Source organism: Schistocerca americana, chromosome 4 (genome assembly GCF_021461395.2).
Source record: "Schistocerca americana isolate TAMUIC-IGC-003095 chromosome 4, iqSchAmer2.1, whole genome shotgun sequence".
Lineage (NCBI taxonomy): Eukaryota > Metazoa > Arthropoda > Insecta > Orthoptera > Acrididae > Schistocerca > Schistocerca americana.
The window spans coordinates 538,948,977-538,975,913 of NC_060122.1; the positions used below are offsets into that span (position 1 = coordinate 538,948,977).

The window sequence follows — 26,937 nt, forward strand, 5'->3', positions numbered from 1 at the left end:
CTGTATTAGAAATGAAAAATAGTGAAGCGCCTGGAGTGGATGACAAACTGGAAACGATCAAGACACAGGAACTATCAGAATTCAGTGGCTGTCTAGATTAATGGGGATAGTATGGATATATGAAGAGATTTGTGATGACTGGACACAGGCAATTATTTCATCTATTTTACAAAGGTTAATAAGGCACTCACTGAGAACTACAGAGGAATAGCATTATTGTGCCAGTGTATGAAGATTTATGAAAATAATTTTACAGAAAACAAGGAACAAGATAGAACCACAGGTAAGAGAAGACTGAGGATTTTGACCTGGGAAATCAATTATAGATGCCACATGTACAGCCAGAAAGGAGTACAAAATATATGGGACTTTGGGAAAAACTTTTGGCACTGTCAGGATGGAAGAGATTTGGCTAGGTGCAAAGAGTAGACAAACTGTCAAAAAGAATGCAATTCAGAAGCAGAAACATGTATAGCAAATGCCTGAACTGGTTATTGTAGATGGCAAAAATCAGGATGTTTTAGAACAGACAGAAGGATTCAACAAGGCAGTGTGGTCTCACCAATGCTCATCAATACAATCTCTGAGAATATCACAACAGAGGCTCACCAAGAGTAAACAGCAGATATTGGTAGAGTGACTAAATACTTTGCATAGAGTAACTGAAGAAGAGAAAAATCAGCTGGGGAAACAAAACAAATGAAGGATGTAAGATGCTATAGGAAAATTATTAAAGGAGTAGATGCTTTCAAATATCTAGGAAGTGAGATATAACTGGACAAGGGAACATCAAGAAAGAAATTTTGGAGCGAATAAAAAACTCACTCTAAATTTTATTGTGTATTGGACACGATTAGAAATTGGAAAAGCAAAGATCATGATGTACGCACTGCTGCTCACAGCTATGCAAAGGGTGACACTAAAATCTCCCACCAGTGTGCTGCTGTTCAAGTTCACTCTCCATCCCTCATGGTCTCCAACTGGGGGAGGGGGCAGGGTTGGAAGACTGCCACACATACACTTATCCAGAGGATGTGGAATTCACACAACCTCATTGCTTACGATTGATTAGCCAGTGTTTCTTTTTAAACGGCCACAATTCACAGCTTCGCCTGAGATTCAGTGCATCTACAAACTTATCATTAGTACAGCAGACTGCAGTGAACACATTACATCAATGTTGCATGATGCTACTAAAACTTACTAATATTCAGCAACTAAGTGTACCAGCATTTAGGACTATATGTTCTTTTCCAGAACGTTACTCTCATTTTGTGTAACTTAGTGCCACAGAAGAATACACAGTATTCAAAGTTATATATATATATCTGAATTATTAAATGAACCTATTGTAAATAAAGTTATTGATGTGTTACCTTTTAGTAGAAGTCTGTTTATTGGCGACCTTCATTACCAACGTATCAGACCAACTGGTGACGAGTATGATTATTTCTGCCCATTGTAGACATGTCTGGTTGTTACATGTGGCAGTGATTGGAAACTTTAAAATTTTCCAAAATTTTTGTGTGGAAGTCATATCTATTTCAGAGTCTAATATGTGTATGCAATGGGAACTTCTGAAGAGCAATCACTCACTGCACTTTTTCAGTTTTAGGGCCAACAAATTACCCCCTAGGTAACTGCTACTGGCAGAATGATGGATTGCACAACAAACCCTGCAAACGGAAATGACTGCAGCCAGGTGCCACCCTCTTGTTCTTTTGATGCACAACAAGAATGTACAGAGCACCACATGCAGCTAGGGCACCATTTCGCTGAAGACAACATATCAGATGAATCACAATACTTGTTCCCTGCTCTTGGAACATGCATTTTGCAAGAAAAATTTAGAAATATGACTGCATTAGTACCATTCACAGCAATTGAGTCATTGTTCTAGTCTCAATCCTTTTGATTTATTTGGTGTAAATATTCATGACAATGTGCATGCTGCGGATACTTAGCTTCCCATGCCAGTATTCAACAGTTACGTGAAAAATATGAACATTTGTTCATTGGCACTCTGGGACATGCGAAGAATTTTCATGCAGATATTACATTCCAGGACAATGCAAAATCTAAGTTTCATTATGCTCATCTGGTATTCCCATACCATTTGTGATGGAGTTGCTTCTGAACTCAACAGATTAGAACAAAATGTAGTTTTGAAACCAGTTTCTCCAAGTCCATGGGCATCTCCCCTGGTGATCACAAGGAGAGCAAACGGGAAGAGCAGACTTTGTGCTCAAATACAGTTAACATTCAGTGACTGATTCTCTATCGCTTTGACAAGTTCATATATTACCTAACAGGTGCACCATTCTTTTCAAAATTGATTTAGCTGATACTTATCTTTGACTTCCTCTGGATGAGGAAAGAAAAAAAAAAAAAAAATTATGTTGGTTAACACAAGTGTTAGCTTGTATCAATACCAGTACCTTCACTGTGGAAGTACCTCATCATCATCATCATCATCATCATCATCATCATCATCATCATCAAGTGGTGTCCACAGTTCCATCCTACTAAAATTATTTAGATGACATCGTTGTCTCTCCCGACATCGTTGTCTCTGCACAAATACTAGAACAGTATCTCAAAAATTTGGTGTCTCTAAGTATTAACTGGTGCGGGAATCAAGTGTAATTTACAGAAATGTTTATTTGTCAATTCTGAACTTGACTAAGCATTTAGAGGCCACACAGAGATTGCATTTAGAGGGCATACAGAGATTACCTTGTTCTACAAATGTACAAGAATGCCAAGCTGTTCTTGGCAAACCGATATACTTCATCAAATGCATTCAGAACAATACAAATAGCCACTCCTCTGCTTTTATCACCTCCAGCGAAAGAAGTTACTTTTAAATGGACTGGAAAATGTGAACAATCTTCTCAGAAACAAACATGCCTTGCTGAGTCAACCTTATCTTACACATTTTGATCCACAAAAACCAGTAGTGCTTGCAGTTGATGCATCATCACATGGAACAGAAGCAGTTTTATCCGACTAGGTGAGCAATATGGAACGCTGTAGAGTGTCACATCTAAGACATTGAACAGGACCCAAGTCAACTACAGTCATCTGGAAAAGGAAGCTTTAGCCACAATTTATGACATCAGAAAATTTCCTCAATACCTGTACGGTAGAAATTTTTTTTCTTGTGACTGACTATAAGCTGCCGACTGCTCTTTCTCATCTGGTGGAAGATGTATCTGATGATACAGCACAGAAGCTGCAGCCTTTGTCACTACTACTTTCCAATTATAAATATGTTCCAATTATAAATATGAAATTCTTTATCACCCTACAGCACAAGATGCAAACACAGACATACTGCCTTATTTACAAGGAGGAACCCAAAAGTAAAGGGAATTGGGTTGCAGTGGGCAGAGAGAGTGGGGGAGGCCATTGCTCAACCAGATGTCCATTACGGTCATGCCACCTGAGTCAGTGCGCGAAGTTGTGTCACTGTGAGTACATCAGTTCACCCATGAGATTTTTGGTAAAACAACTTTTTCCATTTCAGCAAAAATGTGATAGCAGATTGTTGAGAGCAATGCGTGGCTGTGTAATTTTGTTTCATGTTGGGGACATCAGCCGCGCAAAATACTGTAATGCTTAAGACTGCTTATGGGGATGCTGCCCTAAGTAAAACCAGTCTCTGCAAGTGGTTTTCACATTTTTAAAATGAAAAAATGTCAACTGAAGACCAACCCCATTTAGGACACCCCTCAACCTCAAGAAGTGACGAAAACATTGACAAAATGAACTCATTCGTGAAGACCATCGCCAAACTATTGATCAACACTGTGAGGTGTCTGGGATATCATGAAGTTCAATTCAGAGAATTTTATCCAAAGATTTGCAAATGAGAAGGGTCGCAGCCTAATCTGTCCCACGTGTTGTCACAGACGAGCAATAGTAGTGTAGACTTCAGTCATGTTTTGAGCTTCAAAATCAGCGCAAAAAGAACCCTAAATGTTTTTTGCAATGTGATTACGGGTGCAATGGATGCGACTCCAAATCAAAGCAGCAATCAAGCCAGCAGAAGACAAGTCTGTCTCTCCTTGACCCAATAAAGCTCGCCAGGTGATGTCAAACATGAAGACAATGTTCATTTGTTTCTTCAATTGCAGAGGTGTTGTGCACACGGAGTTCGTTCCCCCAGGTCAAACAGTCAACCAGGAGTTCTATTTGGAGGTTTTGAAAAGATTGAGGGAGAGTATCCAGAAGAAAATGGCAGACCTTTGGCGCACAGGTGACTGCTGTTTCCATCATGACAATGCAGCACCGGCCCACACTGCCCTCTTTGTAAAGCAGTATCTAGACCCATAATTTCTTTTTGTTCCCCAAACTCAAAAGGGACATGAAAGAAAAATCTTTTGCCACTGTGGAAGAGGTAAAATAAAAATCGCTGGAAGGCATAAGGAACATCCCAATAAGTGAATTTAAAAACCGTTTTGAACAATGGAAGGACATTTGAAGAAGTGCATTGTGGTCAATGGAGAGTACTGTGAAGATGATCCAAATTTGGTGTAAAAATCTTAAGAAATAAAGGCGTTGTGACGAATTCCCCTCCTCCACCCCCCCACACCCCCCCCCCCCCCCCCCCCGCCACCTTTTTTGGGTGGGTGGTCTCCCCCTCATACCTATGTAAAATGATCCAGATTTCAACAGATCAGAAGTTTCTTGTATTCAAATTAATTATTCTAATTTGTAAGCACTGCAAACTTTTGCCATTGATTCTCAGTGGACTGCACAAACTACTGAACAAGATCAATCACGATCATTGCTCATGTACTGAATATGAATGGGTTAGTCTCATAGACTGAAATCGATCTCAGATGAAGCAGTTCACAAATATCACGCACAACGCAACAACCTTTCTCTCCTGAATGGTGCTGATTTTGCCAACAAAATGGAATTCAGTACTCTGAATGGTACTGCTCTCCTCAATATAATGGTGACGCTGTATGATTCATTTGCACTTTCAAGGCTCCAATGTCTAAACTTCATGCTTCACAAGATGAAAAATGCTTTGTTGTTTCTGAGCACCCATTGTATTATGCCTGCTCATGAAGGTTCCCCAGCACAAATCTCACATGGTTGTCACTACTGTACTCTGCAGGTCTCTTTCAGCCTCACCACTATTTGATGCCAACTGTGTGATAGTTTTGTATGAAGAACACCTTTTTCTATCATGTCTATGAAAAGCGTCATGTCTGGGAATCCAGTGTCACTACTCCGACATCTCAATTCGGATCTTTGCCTGTGGTTCAGGCTTCTATAGAGACATAGCACGTCGCTACTAAACCTTACTAATATTCAGAGACTAAGTGTATTGGTATTCAAGAGTGTGCATTTATATCAAGAACATTACTCCCATCTGAATATAATCCAGCACCACAGAAGAACCTACAGTACTTCAAAGTGGTGTATATCTCAATTATTGTGTGCACCTATTGCAAATAAACTTATAAATGTGTTTTCTTTTTGTAGGGTCTGTTTATTGGCCGCCTCCACCACTGACACACACACACACACACACACACACACACACACACACACACACACACTCACTCACTCACTCACTCACTCACTCCAGACCAGTCCCTTAAAAGAAACTACTACCAACATATGCTCAAATGAACAGGATCTGGAAGAACAACGAATGAACAGGATCTGGAAGAACAACGATTGGAAAGTCATGAACAAATGTGAAGAATGAAATGAAATGGGAAGGGCTACAATGGGAGGAAATGCTGAACAACAGATTGTAGGTGAAAAGAAAAGATTGGAAGAGGCTCTATGAACAAACTGCGTAAGCAGAAAACTTCTAAGCAAGAGCAACAACTTATGATATGTGCATTTTAAACACGTGGCACATTGCTATCAAAAGTGGAAGTTAACTATTTCATACCCAAATAAGGAAATATGTTATATCAGATAAGAAGGAAGGAAGGCGAGTGTTGCACTGCCGTAATACTTGTGTAAAATATGCACAGATGAAATGCAGCTTTCTTTGAGTACGTGTCGTGCAAATCTGCAGTGGTTGTATCAGAAAACTGAATATTTTTCACAAACAAAGTGAACTTAGAGACACTACTACTTTATGGAGAACATAGAGGGAATTGGAAGGGAACAGTTAGTTGCATGCACAAAGAGATCCAACAGATGGCATCCAACAGATGGCATCCAACAAGAATGACAGTTCAGCAAATGTGTCAGAAATTCTTATGGAAGGGCACACTTAACTATTTTACAGAGGGTAAGGAGCAAGCCAGCAATGAGTGATGTGAATGAAATTGATGTTTTGGTATTTAAATCCTGAATTCTACATACAGGGTGATTATAATTACAATTAAACTTCCAAAACACAGTAGAAATAATACCACTGGTCAGAATGACATGCAACAGAATATTATCAAGGGGGGGGGGGGGGACACGTATGGCAGAAGACAAAAAATTGTGTGAAAATTAATCAATAGATGGCACCGTATGTGTCAGAATATGTAAATGAATACACCTGCCATGTGCATGACCCACTGAAGTTGGTATAAACATGTCGGGTACACTGCTTTTCCTCGTTTCGTGTCTTTAATGTTCGCCATGACTGTCTCAATGCAGGACCACGAACTGCTTATAAAGCTATATTACAAGAATGATGATGACTGTGCACATGTTGCTCTGCAGAAGTTCCAGACATTGAAGGGCTTGAAAAAAGGTGTTGGTCCGATGACTGCCACGGGTCTGGAGAAAATGACTCGTAAATTCGAAAAGACAGGTTCTTTTGGTGTGCAACCTGGTAGAGGGAGAAAAAGAATTGAGTCGACGTCAGTGGAAGCAGTGGCCACAGCAATGCAGGAGGAGATGAGTGGTGGTGTGTAAACATATAGTGCACAGAGAATTGCCAAAACATTGGACATACCTGTGAGCACAATGTGTAAAATCCTACGAACATCTTTCTTTGCTATCCATTCAAAATTACCCCATGTGCATGAGCTGCTTCCCATTAACCTGCCAGATATATTTTTTGCTTTAGAATTTCTTGCTAGCATGGAAGTGGAGAATGATTGGCCGTGGAAGATTTTGTGGACAGACAAAGCCCACTTCCATCTGACTGGATATGTCAATCAATACACAGAACTGTCTAATATGAGCAACGGAAAATCCACACACACAAATCAACCGGTACCACTGCGCAGTGTGGATTTACGGCATCATTTATCACAGGGCCATATTTTTCAAAGAGAGAGTGCTTCCAGTACTGTTACCTGTAACATCACTGGTAAGCATTATGAGTGTCTTTTGTGCACCTATTAACAAAGAGATAGAGGTGCTGGCCAGTACTTACCTCAGCTCAGTACAGCCGATAGATACACATAAAACAGAACTGAAAATTTACATTCCTAGCTTTAGTGTGTTCTCCAAGCAAGGGTTTGAGAGGTGGAGGACTTTGAAGAGAGATAGGAGCTGTTGGGAGTGGTGGTTACATGAAGTAGTGTAGAGATTCAGGACAAGTTGGGTAAGGGCTAAGGATTGATGGTTCTGGAAGTCCAGGAGAGACTGGTGGAAGGAGGAATTGCACCCAGAGATGGGAACTTTTAAGGTAAGCCCTTTAGGGGTAATTCCAAAGGAGTGTGTTCTCCAAGCAAGGGTTTGAGAGGTGGAGGACTTTGAAGAGAGATAGGAGCTGTTGGGAGTGGTGGTTACATGAAGTAGTGTAGAGATTCAGGACAAGTTGGGTAGTGTGTTCTCCAAGCAAGGGTTTGAGAGGTGGAGGACTTTGAAGAGAGATAGGAGCTGTTGGGAGTGGTGGTTACATGAAGTTCTGTTTTATGTGTATCTATCGGCTGTACTGAGCTGAGGTAAGTACTGGCCAGCACCTCTATCTCTTTGTTAGTATTTGTTTCACATCTTATATGAGATTTTCCATTAATCATTTTGTGCACCTATGTCATTCCAGCTCTCCAACAGCATGGATGTGTGGATGGGATCATTTTTATGCAATATGGCACCCCTCCGCACATTGCAAATCCAGTTAAGCAGCAGCTGAAGTGCCAATTCGGAAATGCTAGAATTATCAGCCGCCATTTCCGTACAGCCTGGCCATCCCGATCACCTGATCTTAATCCGTGTGACTTCTGGATGTAATGTTCCAATTGCAATCTTAGCTGCATTGAAGGCATGCATTGCACAACACTCTGAACATGAACCCGGAAACAGTTAAATACACTGTGGACCATGCTGTTTCTCGATTTCAACTTGGTGCTGAAAATGGTGGACAGCATACTGAACATGTTTCGTGCCAGTCACACAAATTAATAATCTGATTTGATTTTGATTGATGCTTTTTATGCAGTGTTTGGCCCCAGGACAATTAAAAACTGATTTTTCCCTCCAATGTGATGTGACCTTGCCGTAGTAGATGGGCTTACTTCACTAACAGTATCACACCTGTACACCCATGCATACTAAGTATTACAGTTTGTTTAACATCACACGCACACACTTCAGGCACTGTTGTATGATTCATTAATCATTTGTAGTTGACCACTATTAACTTATGATGTTTACAGCACCATCTATTGCTACATTTTGTAACTACTTTTCTTCTGCCACACACTTTCCTCCTCCTCCGATAATATTCTGTTGTAATTTGACACCAATCTGACCAGTGGTGTTATTTCTACAGTTGTTTGAAAGTTTAATTATAATCACCCGGTATTATAAATTCTCTGAAACTAGTAACTGAATTCTGAAGAATTAAACACCATTTACTTCATATCTTCCAGAACTAAAATACTAGCAGCAGATACTGAAAAAGCAAATTTGATGCCAACATCTCTTTAATAAACATAGCTATGAAATGAGACTGTACATCACATTTAAGGAGAGCAGTCTCACAATACATAAGAGAAAACAGAACTATGATATCTTAACTGGTTCTGGAAGTATCCGAGGTGAACAGTCTGATGTATCACCTGATATATTTAAAAACCATTGTGTGTCCAATGTTTTTCCAACAACCTCAAGGTGAGCAGCTAGTCAACTTTTAGTATTTCTTTCTGAACACATTACAGTTTCCTCTTGCAAACTTAGATGACATCTTTTCAGAATTTGAAGCAGTATAATATTCACCAACACCACAATCACGCTCATCAAGATCGTGACCGATTGCAAATAACTTCATTGTTTTTCATGCACTTACATAACACTACACTGTAGCAAGAAATAAATATTTGTTGGTATACTATCATATTAATTAATGAGGAGTAAATAATGCAAATACTACGTTCTCTATACATCCAGACATGTGGGAATATGAAGGCAAGAATACTTTGGGGAAAAGGAATATTCGTACACTCCGACATAAAACCTGACCACTGCAAAGACTAAGTTTGAGTCATTTACGTAATTGACCAATAAAGCTGGCTCCCCCTCAGAATCTTAAGTCTGCCCATCCGCAGGATCAGCCAATTCCAAATGGTAAGGCGACCGCTTGCGATAAGCGGGAAATCCGGGTTTGAGTCCCAGTCAGACATAAATGTCATCATTCCAATAGGCAGGTGATGGTTGTCCATATTTGCAACTGTGAATACATTTCATGAACACCACAGAATGTAGAAATGTGTGGATGAAGCGATGTCTTCTGCCTGAGATGTTACACTGCTGTTTCAACTTGTGGTCCAGTGCTAAACACAGTACAATGTAGATGCAAAGTCTTGAGTTGGAATCTATTCATTCCATTGTTTTACTACCCACATTTCTGCTTTAGGTACCAGCCTGATAGAACCTCAAGAATAGCTTGCTTCAATTTCAGTCCCATAGGTAATAGCAAAACTTTCTGTGAAAGGGCTTGTGGCTGTGTCAAGATCAGAAAAATTTATGCTTGAGAAAATCCTCACCTCACAGTGGCCACTGGCCGCACATCATCGATGCTTGAAGTTGGCTGCTTTCAGAACAGGTAAATGCGATGTGTTTCTTGGGTATATTTTTGTTCCTGTATCGGTAAGCATAACATCATCATCATCTTGGACAGTTTCCAGCCACTGGCTGGGTCTGTCGGGAACACAAGCCTCTCCATCGTGTTCTGTCTTTTCACCATTCCCCCTCTTCCACCTTCGTCCAGTTCTCTCCTCTTCTCGTCACACATTCCTTCACTCCCTTCACCCACCTATCTCTTGGTCTTCCCCTGGGCCTCTTCCCCTCCAGTTGCAGATCAAACATCCTCTTTGGAATTCTTCCCTCATCCATTCTCTTCATGTGTCCATACCACTGCAGTCTTGATTTTTCTATCCTGTCCTGTACTGGTTCCTCCTTTAGTCTCTCCCTCACATACACATTTCGCAATCTGTCTCGTCTTGTTACACTCAACCTGCTCCTCTGGAACTTCATTTCACTAGCTTGTATTCTACTTTTGTCGCTTTTGTGCATTACCCATGTCTCACTTCCGTATGCCAATATGGGGACAAAGTAGGTTCGGTATATAATTCCCTTGGATTTCTGTGGCACCTCCTTGCTCCAAATAAGCCCCCTAATGCATTTGAAGAACTGCCCTGCTTTTCTGCACCTTTCATTTCTTTCAATTGCGTTTCCCCCCTCACTTTCAATCATGCTTCCCAGGTACTTGAAGTTCTCTACCACTTTTAGTTTTTCCCCTCCACAAGTTATATCCACATTTGGCCTATTCTTCTTCCTTGTTGTGACAATTATTTCACTTTTCTTTGCAGAGAAATGCATTCCATATTGTGCTGCCGTTGCCCCCCATACATCTAACTGCTCTTGCACCTCCTTCTCGCAATTTCCCCATAACATCAGGTCATCGGCAAAAAGCACTGCTTTCATTTTATGATCTCCAATTGCATCTGATACTTGCTGTAGGATTTCATCCATAACAATAATAAACAATAAAGGCGAAAGTGCACTTCTCTGTCGCAGCCCATTTTCCAGCTTGAACCATGCAGAACGTTCCCTCCCCACTTTCACACAACTCTCACTTCCCTCATACATTTTTCTGACTTTTCGTGTTATCTCTTCATCTATCCCTTTTGCGTTCAGCACATCCCAGAGCTTGTCCCTATAGATACTGTCATACGCCTTCTCAATATCTAAAAAGGCCATGATTAAGTCCTTCCCGTACTCATAGTGCCTTTCCTGCAGTTGCCTTACCGCAAATATGAGGTCCGTTGTTGATCTTCCCGGTCTGAAACCATATTGCTCCTCTTGCAGTCTTCTTTCAATACTGCTTCTTATTCTCTTCTCCAGGATCTTTTCATAGATTTTTCCACAGTGGCATAGCAGGGTGATTCCTCTGTAGTTCTCACATCTCCTTTTATCCCCTTTCTTGAAGATCGGGACTATAATTCCTTTCTTCCAATCCTCAGGAATTCTGTTCTCCATCCACACCACCCTCAGCACTCTGTATAGCCACTGGGTTCCTACTTCTCCTGCTGCTCGTATCATATCCACTGTTACTTCGTCCCAACCTGGTGCCTTGCCCCCTTTCATCCTCTTTATGGCTTCTTCCACTTCATTCCAAGTTAGATCATCAATTTCCCCACTATTATAATCGTCTGCTGCCTTAGGCTCTCCATCGCTGTTAGTTACCCGCTTGACGGCATTCAACAGATCTTCAAAGTACTCCTTCCAAATCTTTTTGAGCTCATGCATTTCCTCCACAACTCTTCCATTATTATCCATGATCCTCAGGCACTCGCTTCTGTCGTTCCTCTTATTTCTTACCATGGTGTAAAGTACTTTTTTGTTCCCTTCACTGTCCTCTTCTAACATTCTTGTCCATTTTTCCATCCACTTCTTCTTCTCCGCCCTTACTATGGTCTGTGCCGCTTTCTTGCTTTCTTATATTTTACCCTAGCTTCCTCTGTTCGGGTCTGGAACCATTCTCTGAAGGCTTTGTTCTTTCGAAGTACTGCCTCTTTACATATGTTGTTCCACCATGGGGTTTCCTTACTTCTCCTCTTTGTGCTAGTTCTTCCGCACACAGTCTCAGCTGCCTCAACTAGAGCCCTCTTAAAATCTCCCCATTCTTCTTCCACTGTTCTCTGATCTTCCTTTGGCAGCTTCTTCCTGATCAGTGTCTGGTACTGGGTCCTCCGTCGGTAAGCATAACATTGTTCCCTATTGTTTCTTGATTATCCACTTTAATAAACTGAGTGAACACTATGCAGTTAAAATACACAAAACTGCATAGGTTGCTATGAGTGCATTCATCATCTGTCATTTTCTTATTTGAAGTTCTAGTATTTGCTTAGCAGTTACAAATTGGATATTTCATACTTTAATCCTATCAACGTTATTTAAGCGATAAATAGTCACAAGTGGGAAAAGGTCTGACATTTGTACCAATTTTTGCTTTGGGTTTAACAGGAGGGTGAGGACAGTGGAGGAAGCTTTGAATATTTGTCATGTAAGGTGATTGCTAGTGTAAAAATCATGCCTGGAAAGGGTCGTCTTGTTTGTGAAAAATGTCAAGCCAGAATGATCTTTCTTGATTCTGAAGTATTCATAACTGATATATGTATAAACTGCAACCGGCAAGCTTCAGGAGTCAGGTGTAGAAGTACTGCTGCTGTAATTCAAAGCAGCAAAAATCTGATGAGTAGGTATTACAGCATTCTTGTTTGAAAGTCATCAGTTCACTCATTGAGAATTCATGTGCTGTGTTGTTACTGGTAATGAGTTATGATGCTTTTAAAGTTAACTTCTTAAGAAGAGATAAATGGCTGAGCCATAACAGAAGACACCACCTCAATGCATGTGAATAGGCAACATTTTGCTTCTGGCAACATAAGAACAGTGTTATACACTGTAAATTCCTCCCCAAAGGTATGTCCATTGCAGCTGCATTTGTTGCCAACAACTGAGCCATTTTAGAAAAAAATTGACAAAACTGCATCAAATATTGCTACTACATGACTGCACTCTGACAGTTTCACAAACTATTCAAACCTGGCTTGAAGATACCTCTAACTCTTAATGACTAAGTTTCTGAGGGCATGGAATCCGTAAACTACCTAAGCACTGTCAGATTGTTTTAGATAATATTAGAGAATGTACCGTTGATTATTAATTTCTCTCTTACATTTACTGCTATGCTCAATAAACTAATGAAAAATGCTGTTAAAAGATGCACTTCATTAATAAAAATTAATTACAACTTCAATGATAATTCAAGTACACATATAAATTAATATCTAATAGTCATGGGGGATTGAAATGTGATTACAGTGGAAGGAACAGAAGAAAGGTTTACAGGAGAATACGGCCTTGGGAGTAGTAATGAGAGAGGGGAAAGACTAACTTTCAGATGGCTCAGTACACAGTTCAGTTGAAGACTGGACATCTCTAGAAAGGACAACCACAGAAGCTGGAGGTACAAGAAACGTAACTGCGAATAAACTTCAGGTAACAGACTGAAATATTACTGTATCTCATTGCTACCTATCAGAACCCCTCGGAGAGCATTAAAGATAAACACCAGTCCTAATTGTCGAATTGTAAAGTGACCCGTTTCCAAATTACATACAAAAATAACAACTATTTCAGTATACATATAATTCGAAAATGATGATTTGCTGATTAACATTTTTATGTGAGAAACACAATATAAATGTGAAATTAATACTGTAACTAATCGAAAGAAATGTAGCACATGGTCAGGATGTACCAGTAAACTTATCAGTAAAAAATTACTACAGCAAATTAAATAGAACATATAAATAAAGCATGTTAATTGAATCTCTGATATATGTTAGCACCAAAATTCAGGCACTAGTTGATTTGTTATAAACAAATTTAGAAATTTAATTGTTACCTGTAACATAATTGATCAGAAAATATTATATTAACTCTTAACTAAGTTGAAAATAGGTTCACCTTGTTGAGCACTGAAATTGTAAATTTTTAGCAATGTGTAGCTCATATTCGGTTTAACTTTTAATTGTGATTTTACATAAAATTGTAATTTTCATTGTAGGTAATTGTTAAAAGTATAAATAGAGGTCACGCAGGCGCCTTGGGGCACTCGTTTTTTGGCTAGGGTTGCGAGCAAATGTATTGTAGGCTCACTCGTTCGTTGACTGTTGTGAACTCTGTGTCGTTTGATGTCAACTTTGGGTACATGTGATGTAACCGGTACAGTTCACCAGGCTCGGACACAAGAGTCCTGGAAATATATTGGTGTTAAAACTGCACTGTACTTTGGAATTTATTTGGGAGTCTCCCGCAATCCTTTTCATAGGCTGCACAGCGACGAGACGAATCCAGGAATTTTACAACACCCCGAGAACTAAACAACTTTCACTGTTGGTAGAATTGACGTGAAAACAACAGCGCATCGACTGGGCATTTCACTCAAAACATTTGCAATGCGGAGGTGGGAAAACATAAACATCTCAAGACGAAATACTTCAATTGATCAACAAAAAACGGAAGTACAAAAATGTTCTGGAAAAGATAGGAATATAGCAAAATAAATTCCTTAAAAATGAAATAAATAGAAAGCGCAAGTCAGCCTAGGCAAAAAGGCTGCAGGAAAGATGTGAAGAAATCAAAAAATAAATTATTATTAGGAGGAATGATTAAGCATACAGAAAATTCAAAACAACCTACAGAGAAACAAGAATCAAGGGTGGTAACATTAAAAGTCCAATAAGAATTCTAGTGTCAAATGCAGAGGAGAGAGTGGGTAGGTACAAGGAGTACATTTAAGGGGAGTCATACCACCCAAAATAACAAAATTTGACATTTTTACTTTTATGCAAATTATGAAAATATGGATGTTTATGTGTCATTTGGTGCTGGTTTTATTGAAATATTCAATTATTTACTATTTTAAATAAATATTTGAAAATAATCATGCAATGACATTTACGAGAATTTTGTTTTCCATGATTTCGCATACTGGCATTTTTCTCTGGAACTATACAGTATAGAAGGCTGTGATTTCTTTTGTTTTGTAGAGAACTGTCTGTTTAATAAGCTGCCTACACTGGCGGTACTTTGCAGTAAACTCTTTGAAGTGTACATTTGTTTGTGTTTGACAACAACAGTTATCCACTAGCCACATTTTAGTTTCTGTGTCCTGTGATAGTTTTTGTCACAACTAAACCAAAAAGAGTGTTTAAAAAAATACGAAACAAAGGAAAAAGATACTACAGAACAGATATAGCAGCAGTAAAAAGAGTGGTTAGCGCCAAAGGGCGTGATAATTTGGTTGTAAATAGTGACAGTCCTACTCCTCCGAGTGCTTCCAAGAAAACACTGCTGGGTAATGATGTAAAATACAACACAGCTTCAAACAGTGAAACAAATTGCAATATCATTATTACTCTCCATATACTTATTTCAGCTTTGTGTGAAACAGTGTGTTGTCATGTAAGTGGATGGGAAATTGAAATTTCTGAAAAGCTATCGCAACGCAATAGTCTGGTGTGGACTTTACAAATAATGTGTGTGAACTGTAAAACCGAAAAGATTTTCAAGACTTCAGAAATAAGTGTAAAGAATGGACTTTTTGACACTAATCTAAGATACTTCAAAGGACTTAGATGCATAGGAAAAGGCCATTACACTGGTAAGGTTCTTTGTGGCTTGCTGAACCTCCCTAGTCCCCCTACAAAATCTATCAAATACAACTCCACAGTAAGAAGTAGTGTCAAGGCGTGTGCTATGGAGTCAATGACTACAGCAGCAGAGCAGGATGTAGCTGAAAATGGTAGTTCTAACATAGCAATATCATTCGACGGATCCTGCCAAAAAAGAGGTTTCCAGTCAAAGAATTCTACATCTACATCTACATTGATACTCCGCAAGCCACCCAACGGTGTGTGGCGGAGGGCACCTTACGTGCCACTGTCATTACCTCCCTTTCCTGTTCCAGTCGCGTATGGTTCGCGGGAAGAACGACTGTCTGAAAGCCTCCGTGCGCGCTCTAATCTCTCTAATTTTACATTCGTGATCTCCTCGGGAAGTATAAGTAGGGGGAAGCAATATATTCGATACCTCATCCAGAAACGCATCCTCTCGAAACCTGGCGAGCAAGCTACACCGCGATGCAGAGCGCCTCTCTTGCAGAGTCTGCCACTTGAGTTTATTAAACATCTCCGTAACGCTATCACGGTTACCAAATAACCCAGTGACGAAACGCGCCGCTCTTCTTTGGATCTTCTCTATCTCCTCCGTCAACCCGACCTGGTACGGATCCCACACTGATGAGCAATACTCAAGTATAGGTCGAACGAGTGTTTTGTAAGCCACCTCCTTTGTTGATGGACTACATTTTCTAAGCACTCTCCCAATGAATCTCAACCTGGTACCCGCCTTACCAACAATTAGTTTTATATGATCATTCCACTTCAAATCGTTCCGTACGCATACTCCCAGATATTTTACTGAAGTAACTGCTACCAGTGTTTGTTCCGCTATCATATAATCATACAATAAAGGATCCTTCTTTCTATGTATTCGCAATACATTACATTTGTCTATGTTAAGGGTCAGTTGCCACTCCCTGCACCAAGTGCCTATCCGCTGCAGATCTTCCTGTATTTCGCTACAATTTTCTAATGCAGCAACTTCTCTGTATACTATAGCATCATCCGCGAAAAGCCGCATGGAACTTCCGACACTATCTACTAAGTCATTTATATATATTGTGAAAAGCAATGGTCCCATAACACTCCCCTGTGGCACGCCAGAGGTTACTTTAACGTCTGTAGACGTCTCTCCATTGATAACAACATGCTGTGTTCTGTTTGCCAAAAACTCCTCAATCCAGCCACACAGCTGGTCTGATATTCCGTAGGCTCTTACTTTGCTTATCAGGCGACAGTGCGGAACTGTATCGAACGCCTTCCGGAAGTCAAGAAAAATAGCATCTACCTGGGAGCCTGTATCTAATATTTTCTGGGTCTCATGAACAAATAAGGCGAGTTGGGTCTCACACGATCGCTGTTTCCGGAATCCATGTTGATTCCTACATAGTAGATTCTGGGTTTCCAGAAATGACATGATACGCGAGCAAAAAACATGTTCTAAAATTCTACAAGAGATCGACGTAAGAGATATAGGTCTATAGTTTTGCGCATCTGCTCGACGACCCTTCTTGAAGACTGGGACTATCTGTGCTCTTTTCCAATCATTTGGAACCCTCCGTTCCTCTAGAGACTTGCGGTACACGGCTGTTAGAAGGGGGGCAAGTTCTTTCGCGTACTCTGTGTAGAATCGAATTGGTATCCCGTCAGGTCCAGTGGACTTTCCTCTATTGAGTGATTCCAGTTGCTTTTCTATTCCTTGGACACTTATTTCGATGTCAGCCATTTTTTCGTTTGTGCGAGGATTTAGAGAAGGAACTGCAGTGCGGTCTTCCTCTGTGAAACAGCTTTGGAAAAAGGTGTTTAGTATTTCAGCTTTACGCGTGTCATCCTCTGTTTCAATGCCATCATCATCCCGTAGCGTCTGGATATGCTGTTTCGAGCCACTTACTGATTTAACGTAAGACCAGAACTTCCTAGGATTTTCTGTCAAGTCGGTACATAGAATTTTACTTTCGAATTCAATGAACGCTTCACGCATAGCCCTCCTTACGCTAACTTTGACATCGTTTAGCTTCTGTTTGTCTGAGAGGTTTTGGCTGCGTTTAAACTTGGAGTGAAGCTCTCTTTGCTTTCGCAGTAGTTTCCTAACTTTGTTGTTGTACCACGGTGGGTTTTTCCCGTCCCTCACAGTTTTACTCGGCACGTACCTGTCTAAAACGCATTTTACGATTGCCTTGAACTTTTTCCATAAACACTCAACATTGTCAGCGTCGGAACAGAAATTTTCGTTTTGATCTGTTAGGTAGTCTGAAATCTGCCTTCTATTACTCTTGCTAAACAGATAAACCTTCCTCCCTTTTTTTATATTCCTATTAACTTCCATAATCAGGGATGCTGCAACGGCCTTATGATCACTGATTCCCTGTTCTGTACATACAGATTCGAAAAGTTCGGGTCTGTTTGTTATCAGTAGGTCCAATATGTTATCTCCACGAGTCGGTTCTCTGTTTAATTGCTCGAGGTAATTTTCGGATAGTGCACTCAGTATAATGTCACTCGATGCTCTGTCCCTACCACCCGTGCTAAACATCTGAGTGTCCCAGTCTATATCTGGTAAATTGAAATCTCCACATAAGACTATAACATGCTGAGAAAATTTATGTGAAATGTATTCCAAATTTTCTCTCAGTTGTTCTGCCACTAATGCTGCTGAGTCGGGAGGTCGGTAAAAGGAGCCAATTATTAACCTAGTTCGGTTGTTTAGTGTAACCTCCACCCATAATAATTCACAGGAACTATCCACTTCTACTTCACTACAGGATAAACTACTACTAACAGCGATGAACACTCCACCACCGGTTGCATGCAATCTATCCTTTCTAAACACCGTCTGTACCTTTGTAAAAATTTCGGCAGAATCTATCTCTGGCTTAAGCCAGCTTTCTGTACCTATAACGATTTCAGCTTCGGTGCTTTCTATCAGCGCTTGAAGTTCCGGTACTTTACCAACGCAGCTTCGACAGTTGACAATTACGATACCGATTGCTGCTCGGTCCCCGCATGTCCTGACTTTGCCCCGCACCCGTTGAGGCTGTTGCCCTTTCTGTACTTGCCCAAGGCCATCTAACCTAAAAAACCGCCCAGCCCACGCCACACAACCCCTGCTACCCGTGTAGCCGCTTGTTGCGTGTAGTGGACTCCTGACCTATCCAGCGGAACCCGAAACCCCACCACCCTATGGCGCAAGTCGAGGAATCTGCAGCCCACACGGTCGCAGAACCGTCTCAGCCTCTGATTCAGACCCTCCACTCGGCTTCCCAGCATGACCGTGCTGTTCGCTACATGAGTTTCCTTGGGGATGGAGACACTCAATCGTATAAGGCAGTGGTCGAGAGTAAACCCTATGGTGATTTGTCAATTACAAAACTAGAGTGCATTAATCATGTGCAAAAGAGGATGGGCACAAGACTGTGTAGACTCAGACAACAGTTGGGAAGTACCAAGTTCTCTGATGGTCCAAGTATAAGACGTCGACTGACTGATAAATTGATCAGATTACACAATATTATGGTATGGCTATTAGAAGTAACAGAGAATTTAGATGGTATGAAGAGAGCTGTTTGGGCAATTTATTTTTACAAGCTGTCTACAGATGCTGAACCGATACACAACCTGTGTTCCACTGAATGGTGTAAATTCTTGAAGGCAAAAGAGGGGGGTAAAGTAGACACTTTCTCACACAAAATTAGTATATCAAATGCTGTTATGCTTGCCATGAAACCTGTGTTTCAGGATCTCGCCCAACCAGAGCTGTTGAAGAAATGTGTCAAAGGCAAAACACAAAATGCGAATGAATCATTTAAGAATGTTGTATGGTCAAGGATACCAAAAAATGTGTGCATTGGAAGGTCAGTCTTTGAACTTGGTGTTTTGGACGCTGTTCTTACTTTTAATGATGACTATTCTGCAAGACTACAGGTTTTGGAATATCTTGGCTTTCCTTAAGGTTTACAATGCCACTACAAGTGATCCAAGAGGAGGAGGGCAGCACTGGATGAGGAAGATGGAGGAGGAGGTGAGGACTACCATCCAAGAGGATTCTAACATATTTTTTACGTATCAGTTGGCTGTATATTAAAATTTTTTCTTTAAACGCAATTTTCTCAACATGACATGTTTCAGTATAAAAGCCCCTTTTTCTCAGAAACTTATGAATCTACATCAACGAATTATTTACCACATAACATAGATAGTACAATGATGTTGTAGCTCTGCTTTAGTAATATTTACTGTAATAGTTAAAATTCAAGAAATTACAAATTGTGAAAATTTACACCAAAAAATTATATGTTTAGGGAAAGAAAATCATAACTTTTTTTTCAGTTGTTATTTTAAAGTGATTGTAGAGCAATACAGTCACAAAACATGGGAGAACATGTGATAAAAACACCACATTTATATACTCAACAGTTCCTGAGAAAACAGGGCATTTATATAGCCAATTTAACATTGTCGAGATAGGGCGGTACGACTCCCCTTAAGGTCTTTATGAGGGGGAGGAATTATCTGATGATGTGATAGAAAAAGAAATTGGACTTGATATGAAAGACTTAGGGGATCCAGTATTAGAGTTAGAATTTGAAAGAGCTCAGGGAGACCTGAGACTGAAAAAGGCAGAAGTGATAGATAAAGTTCCACCAGAATTTCTAAAATCATTGCACCAGTGGCAACCAAACAACTATTCAAGTTGGTAAGTAGACTGTGAGACTTGGGACATACTATCAGACTTCCAAGGGGGGGGGGGGGGGGGGGGTCTGTACTTTATGTCTTTCAAATTGTGTGGACGATCAAGAGTGAAACTACCACATAATAACAAATTAATAAGCCCAGAAACTCATGCATCCAAGCTGCAGACATAATATACAGAAGAACAGAAAAGAAAACGGAGGATCTGTTAGACAACTGTAAGTTTGGCTTAAGAGAAGGTAGAGACACCAGAGACGCAATTCTGACATTGTGCTTAATAACAGAAGCAAGGCTGAAGAAAAATCAAGTCACACTCATAGGCCCTGTTGATCTAGAAAAAGCATTTGACAATATAAACAGATGCAAGATATTAAAAATTCTGAGGAAACTATGAGTAAGTTATAGGGAAAAGACAGATACTACTCAATATGTACAAGAACCATGAGCGGTCAATACGATTTGAAGACCTGGAAAAAAGTGAACCGATTAAAAAGGGGTTCAATCTATGCATTCAACAAGCAGTGACAGAAATAAGCAAAAGGTTCAAGAGTGGGGTTAAAATTCAAGATGGAAGGATATCAATGGTAAGATTTGCTGATGAAATTGCTATCCTCAGTGGAGCTGAAGAAGAATTACAGAATCTATTGAATGGAATGAACAGTGTAATGAGTACAAAATATGGATTGAGAGAAAACCAGAACAAGAAAGGTAAAGAGAATAGCAATAAATTTATCAAAATTTGTGATCATGAAGTGGAAAAAGCTAAGGCATTCTGCTACTTTGGAAGCGAAATAATGCCATGGTAGATGGAGCAAGAATGACATATAAAGCAGACTATCATACACAGTAAGGGCATTCCTGACCAAGAGAAATCTACTGGTATCAAACGTAGGCTAATTTGACAAAGAAATTTCTAAGAACATATGTTTGGAGCACAGCACTGTAAGGTTGCTGATCACGGACACTGGAAAAACCATAACAAAGGGAACTGAAGTGCTTGAGAAGTGATGCTACAGAAGAATGCTTTGAATTAGGTGGACATAAGATTAGGAATATGAGGATCTTCTGCAGAAACATTTGAAGAACACAGACAAGAAGAAGGGGCAGTATGTTATGACATCAGGAGACAATCTCCATGGTACTAAAGGGGGTTGCAGAAAGCAAAAACTGCATAGGGAGACAGAGGCTGTAACACATTCAACATATGAGGAGTTAAAGATGATGGTGCACGAGAGGATTTCATGGTGGACACATTAAACCAATCAGAAGACTGATGACGAAAAAAAAAAAAAAAAAAAAAAAAAAAGCTGTTAAGAAGTCAGCAACACTTTGGAAGTTCTGTTTCAGATTTCTGCCAACCTCAGCAATCTAACAGTTGTGACATTATAGTTTTGTGGTTTTAAAATTTGTGAATGACTGATTAGTAACGGTATTTGTACATATACTTAAATGCACTACTGAGTATGAGACACCATCACAAAAGTTTGATAAATGGTTAAAATTCCAGCTTCCTCCTACTCACTGCACTGTATTATGGAAGCCCCAATTAATTTAATGCACCTTGCTACAAATAAGTACTGTCTTTGAAGATAAATGGTTAATTAATGCACATTCATGAATCCACGTTACTTCCATGCCAAAATTTATACCACAGCAGCTGATTGCACAAGCCTGGGAGTTGTCAGTCCTGGAAGACAAACAATACAACATTCCCCTCTTACATCCACTTAACCCACAGGTCCCACACCACTTACCCCTCTTTCCCTGATTTAAGCAGCCTAATTTACTTAGCTCATAGCAGAATTCAGCAACATCAATTAACATTAAGCACATCATAAAATATTACTGTTTCTATAAGTATTTCTGTTACTGAGCAGGAGAACTACACTCTTACAAAGCTGTTAATGTTATTTGACGTTTTTGGATTCAGCTGTTAGTTGTTAGATGCATGTTATAAAACATGGCTGCAGACCACGGGAACCACGAACACTTGATTTGGGCTGCAGTTTGACAACCACTCGTCTGGAGCATAATTACTAGTGACACTCAGATGTGCTGACTACAAATTAATCATCATAAATTAATAACTGACACTTTTTTTTCGTTTTTCTGTCAAGTGTACTGAAACCAGAAAATCTCGTTCATCAGACACTATTCACATTTTTGGAGCATCTCCACTGGTTATCTGCAAGCATTATGAGTAAACAATGCATCTTTTGATAGTTACATATTCTTAAGAATGCTGTTATTGGCACTATCCTCAAAACAGAGGACCACAATTGAAAAGAGAACAACACAGCAATGACTGCAAAACAAAACATCCACAGAGACTTCGTAAACTACAAATAAAGTTTCAAATCAAGAAAGTCTACTGTACAAGGAAATCACACACAATGACCAAAGAAGCTGGCTCAAAAAGCTGTGAATAAAATGAAACCAGTGACTGTGTGCAGTGCAAATCAGATTACAGCTTCTGTTAACATGAAAGGAGAAGCAGCTGTCATCAGAACACTGAACAACGAAACACAAAACACTTAGCAATACCACCTAGAATATCTCGTCCTTAAGCAAAACTGTCATTCAGCCTATAAATACTGCAAACAAGTATCCTATATCCATAATGGTTACAATGCAACTGCTGATGCTTTGTAAAAAATTAAAAAAATTAAAAATAAAAAAAAAAGCTTAGAGTGTCTATACTGTAGAGCTTTTCAACTTTTAGTCTACAACAGAGAACCTGAAATAATGACAAGGTTTGTGAAGCTGAGCATGGTGTTTATTTTCTATACCATCCGCCAAAGTCAGTGCAGAGTTTTGTTAATTTGGTCTATTTGTTTCATACGAGCGCCACTTCTGGGTTACCACAATATTCATACGGAAATTATTGATGTGGAATGAAATGGCACAGATGTGCAGACTGTTCTAGAATTTGCAGAGACTATCCATACACTGCTGATGAGTGATGCCAAATTACTTTATTTTAACATTGGTCACTGTAAGCCAGTTTATGGTATTAATATAATAGAGGGAAACAATCCACGTGGGAAAAATTTATCAAAAAACAAAGATGATGTGACTTACCAAACGAAAGCGCTGGCAGGTCGAAAGACACACAAACAAACACAAACATACACACAAAATTCAAGCTTTCGCAACAAACTGTTGTCTCATCAGGAAAGAGGGAAGGAGAGGGAATGACGAAAGGATGTGGGTTTTAAGGGAGAGGGTAAGGAGTCATTCCAATCCCGGGAGCGGAAAGACTTACCTTAGGGGGAAAAAAGGACAGGTATACACTCGCGCACACACACACATATCCATCCACACATATACAGACACAAGCAGACATATTTAAAGACATATTAAGTCTTTAAATATGTCTGCTTGTGTCTGTATATGTGTGTGTGTGTGTGTGTGTGTGTGCGCGCGCGCGAGCGTATACCCGTCCTTTTTTCCCCCCTAAGGTAAGTCTTTCCGCTCCCGGGATTGGAATGACTCCTTACCCTCTCCCTTAAAACCCACATCCTTTCGTCATTCCCTCTCCTTCCCTCTTTCCTGATGAGGCAACAGTTTGTTGCGAAAACTTGAATTGTGTGTGTATGTTTGTGTTTGTTTGTGTGTCTTTCGACCTGCCAGCGCTTTCGTTTGGTAAGTCACATCATCTTTGTTTTTTGATAAGTTTATGGTATTATGTACATTAGAGTGGAGCACCTTTTAATTAAAATAACTAATGGTCACTATATTTCTGAACAGTGGAAGTAGGATTGCAGTGAGCTATTTACCTAACTAAATGTAACATATGAAACCTATGTAATGACTATCATTTAAGTTGCATATATGATAGCAGTATTTGTTATGCAATTATCTGCAGAATTAATGAAATTAGCACAATTGAAATTGAAGCTAAATACAAGAGACATTGGTTTCAAACTGATCTTACATATATTTTTCATACCAGTACACAATTTAACTGCAATGTGAGCAATGCTTAACATGCCATATACTATGTAAATCTTATTAAAGAAGCAAGATGCACAAAGAACCAAACCACATGCAAAAATTACCGCGTCCTACAGTCATTCTGCACTGTGCAGATAGCCTGCTGAGTGGCACCCACTTTTATCAGCCACTTTTGTGAAAGACCATCTCTGTGGCGGCCAGCCACTGGCCAGGTTTCACGTCAAAGAGTACATGTAGATGTACATCCCATATGCCATTATTTCTTTGGCGCATGTGACACTATATCTTTATTATGTCAACAGAACAAATCACTGGTTCTATTTCAATATTAAGCTGACTAAGTAAAAGCAACTGGCAACTGATGAAGGAGCACCTTTCCAGGACTATTGCAGGTATATGAAGTCTAATTAACATCTATCTCTACATTCCTGCAAATATCTTGAAGTTTTTGGCTTTTTAACAAAGTAAGTGTTGCACTTAATTCTCCCCTGCTCTCTTAATGATACTTTATATTACAACAAATTGATTACAGCTAACAAATGTTATATTATGCCAGAAAAATTGTCAAAAAGAGATGTGTTTCCATGCACGGTCCAAAATTTAATCACTGTCTCGTCTTATTCTGCTAACTAAGATTATAACAAGCATTTATACCTTTCAAATTATAATAATTATTATTACATAAAATATATTGGTAATAACCTTTCATTAATTTTGCGTAGCCAGTATTCCCCATGAAGTCATTAACTTGAAGTATCAATGGAAATTACATTACTCAATCTTTCTGCACTAAGAACTAACAATTCCATTCATTTTTCTTTAATTAGTGCCAATTATGCATGCAAGAAGATTTTTGTATCTTACTGTTCAATACTTTACATAGCACTTAATACTAATCTCGGCATCATGCATAAGTTCTTAATAAGACCAAAGTTACATAATTCAAGTGGATAGAAAAGAAAGACAAAGAAGAACAATACTTTCAGCCATGAGACGGAGAAAAAGAGAAGAGGGGGGAGGAGGGTGGGGAGTCTAGAAAGAGAAAGAGAAAGAGAAAGAGAAAGAGAAAGAGAGAGAGAGAGAGAGAGAGAGAGAGAGAGAATGAACGTGCAATATACTGCAAAATTAAGCATAGATCAGAATTAAGACTGTGGGAAAGAAATTAAGCATTTTTAACAAATTAATACCTTTGTAATAATTTGGTGGCTTCTTTTGCCTCTATCTCGACACCCAATTCTTTAAATGCTTTGATCAGTTCTTCAACGTCAATTCGACCTGTAAGATGTTCCAGAGATCACGTAAAGAAAGATAGTTTAAAACAATGGCTATGGCAATAAAAACCTCAATGTGGCTGTAGAAACACACACTTGCTATTTGACAACAAATTTTCTGTGTAGTTCAATCATTTCAAGATGCAATAAAATTGGCATTTTAGTTTTGAACGTACAACCGACTTTCATTCAGAACAAGTAACAGCCAGCTCAATAATAAGGAGATATTTCAATAAAAAGTAATGCTACAGAAAATTTTAGTAGCTAAGGAAGAATCTTCTTTTTAACCAGTACACACAGTTGATTGGAGGGAGGAGGGGGGGGGGGGGACGATGAGCTCCTAAATCAAACAACAGATTTAACTGGAGTGGGTATTATGAACTCACTCTTCATTACACACAAGCTCTCAATATTGCTACAAAATTTATGACTGGCTGTTTACAATTAATGAGAATGATAAAGCTTTATACCTACATTTCACTGTTAACTACACCATTTTTAAGTATCAGTAAATATCACTTATTGATAAAGGACGAATGGAAGCTTGTAAAATAAATTCAACTTCATTTCTACTGATTAAAATTACAATAATTCAATCTAGAACAAAGTCAGTATGTTTGCATATTGCTTATAGTTTCCTTTTGACAAGCACAATTTTAGATATATGAAGAACAAATCTGAGCCAAACACCAAACAATTCCATTTGGGAGTGACCAAGGAGTAAACAGGACAGGCCATTCTTGCTGGTAAATCCATGCTCTGTCCTGCTCGGTAGCTTTGACTGCGAAAAGAGGTACTTGCTTATTCTAATGTAGCCCACTTCGACAAGGAATACGATTAGACTAGTAGAAGTTTCAGCAGAACTAAATCTAATCTGTAGTACTGGTATTTGCACAATTTATTTATATATTGTGCCAGCTCACATGGAAATTATTTCTGCAGAAACAAGCATAAAAAATGCAAAAAGGTGAACATTAACTCAGAATGATCTGCAAATTGGTATACAATACATTATCGTGGACAGAATGTTCACAAACCATCTACCATAGCATCAGTGTGCTATGTAGCCAAATATCACGAAACAACGACATATTTTAGTACTCTTATGATTTGGAAAAGTTCAACAGGTACAAGTAACAGCACCGATAACGCTTTACATTGACATGTTTCCTCTCCTAGCGAAGCACAACCTCTGAGTCCTGCAAATGAATGTGTCCTGTCACGCAGTCTGACAGTGCACTCTAAACTGTCACTGCCAAGAGAAGTACCTGGAGAGTAATGACAGCAATTTTTCAACATTCTCAACATAAATAAGTATGCTGATCAAAGGAGTAAGTCAGAAATAGTAATGGCAAGAAATGTGTATGAGACTGCTTTGTGTAACACTTCTACAGAAAAAA

The 26,937-nt window shown here is 39.4% G+C and overlaps 1 protein-coding gene and 1 long non-coding RNA gene across 2 annotated transcripts in view; one reads left to right on the forward strand and one right to left on the reverse strand.

The window, feature by feature from the left end:
• LOC124612666 overlaps nt 1-19,473 on the forward strand; it is a 28,366-nt gene extending 8,893 nt beyond the window's left edge. Inside the window, exons 2-4 of the long non-coding RNA XR_006979559.1 lie at nt 9,782-9,970; nt 13,255-13,431; nt 19,356-19,473. This is a non-coding gene — a long non-coding RNA (uncharacterized LOC124612666). The remainder of the gene's footprint in view (nt 1-9,781; nt 9,971-13,254; nt 13,432-19,355) is intronic.
• Nucleotides 1-26,937, reverse strand: part of LOC124612665 (calcium-binding mitochondrial carrier protein SCaMC-2) — a 243,834-nt gene that overhangs the window by 149,341 nt on the left and 67,556 nt on the right. The window contains exon 3 of the mRNA XM_047140989.1: nt 25,454-25,541. Within this exon, the coding sequence (XP_046996945.1) occupies nt 25,454-25,541 (88 nt within the window). The remainder of the gene's footprint in view (nt 1-25,453; nt 25,542-26,937) is intronic.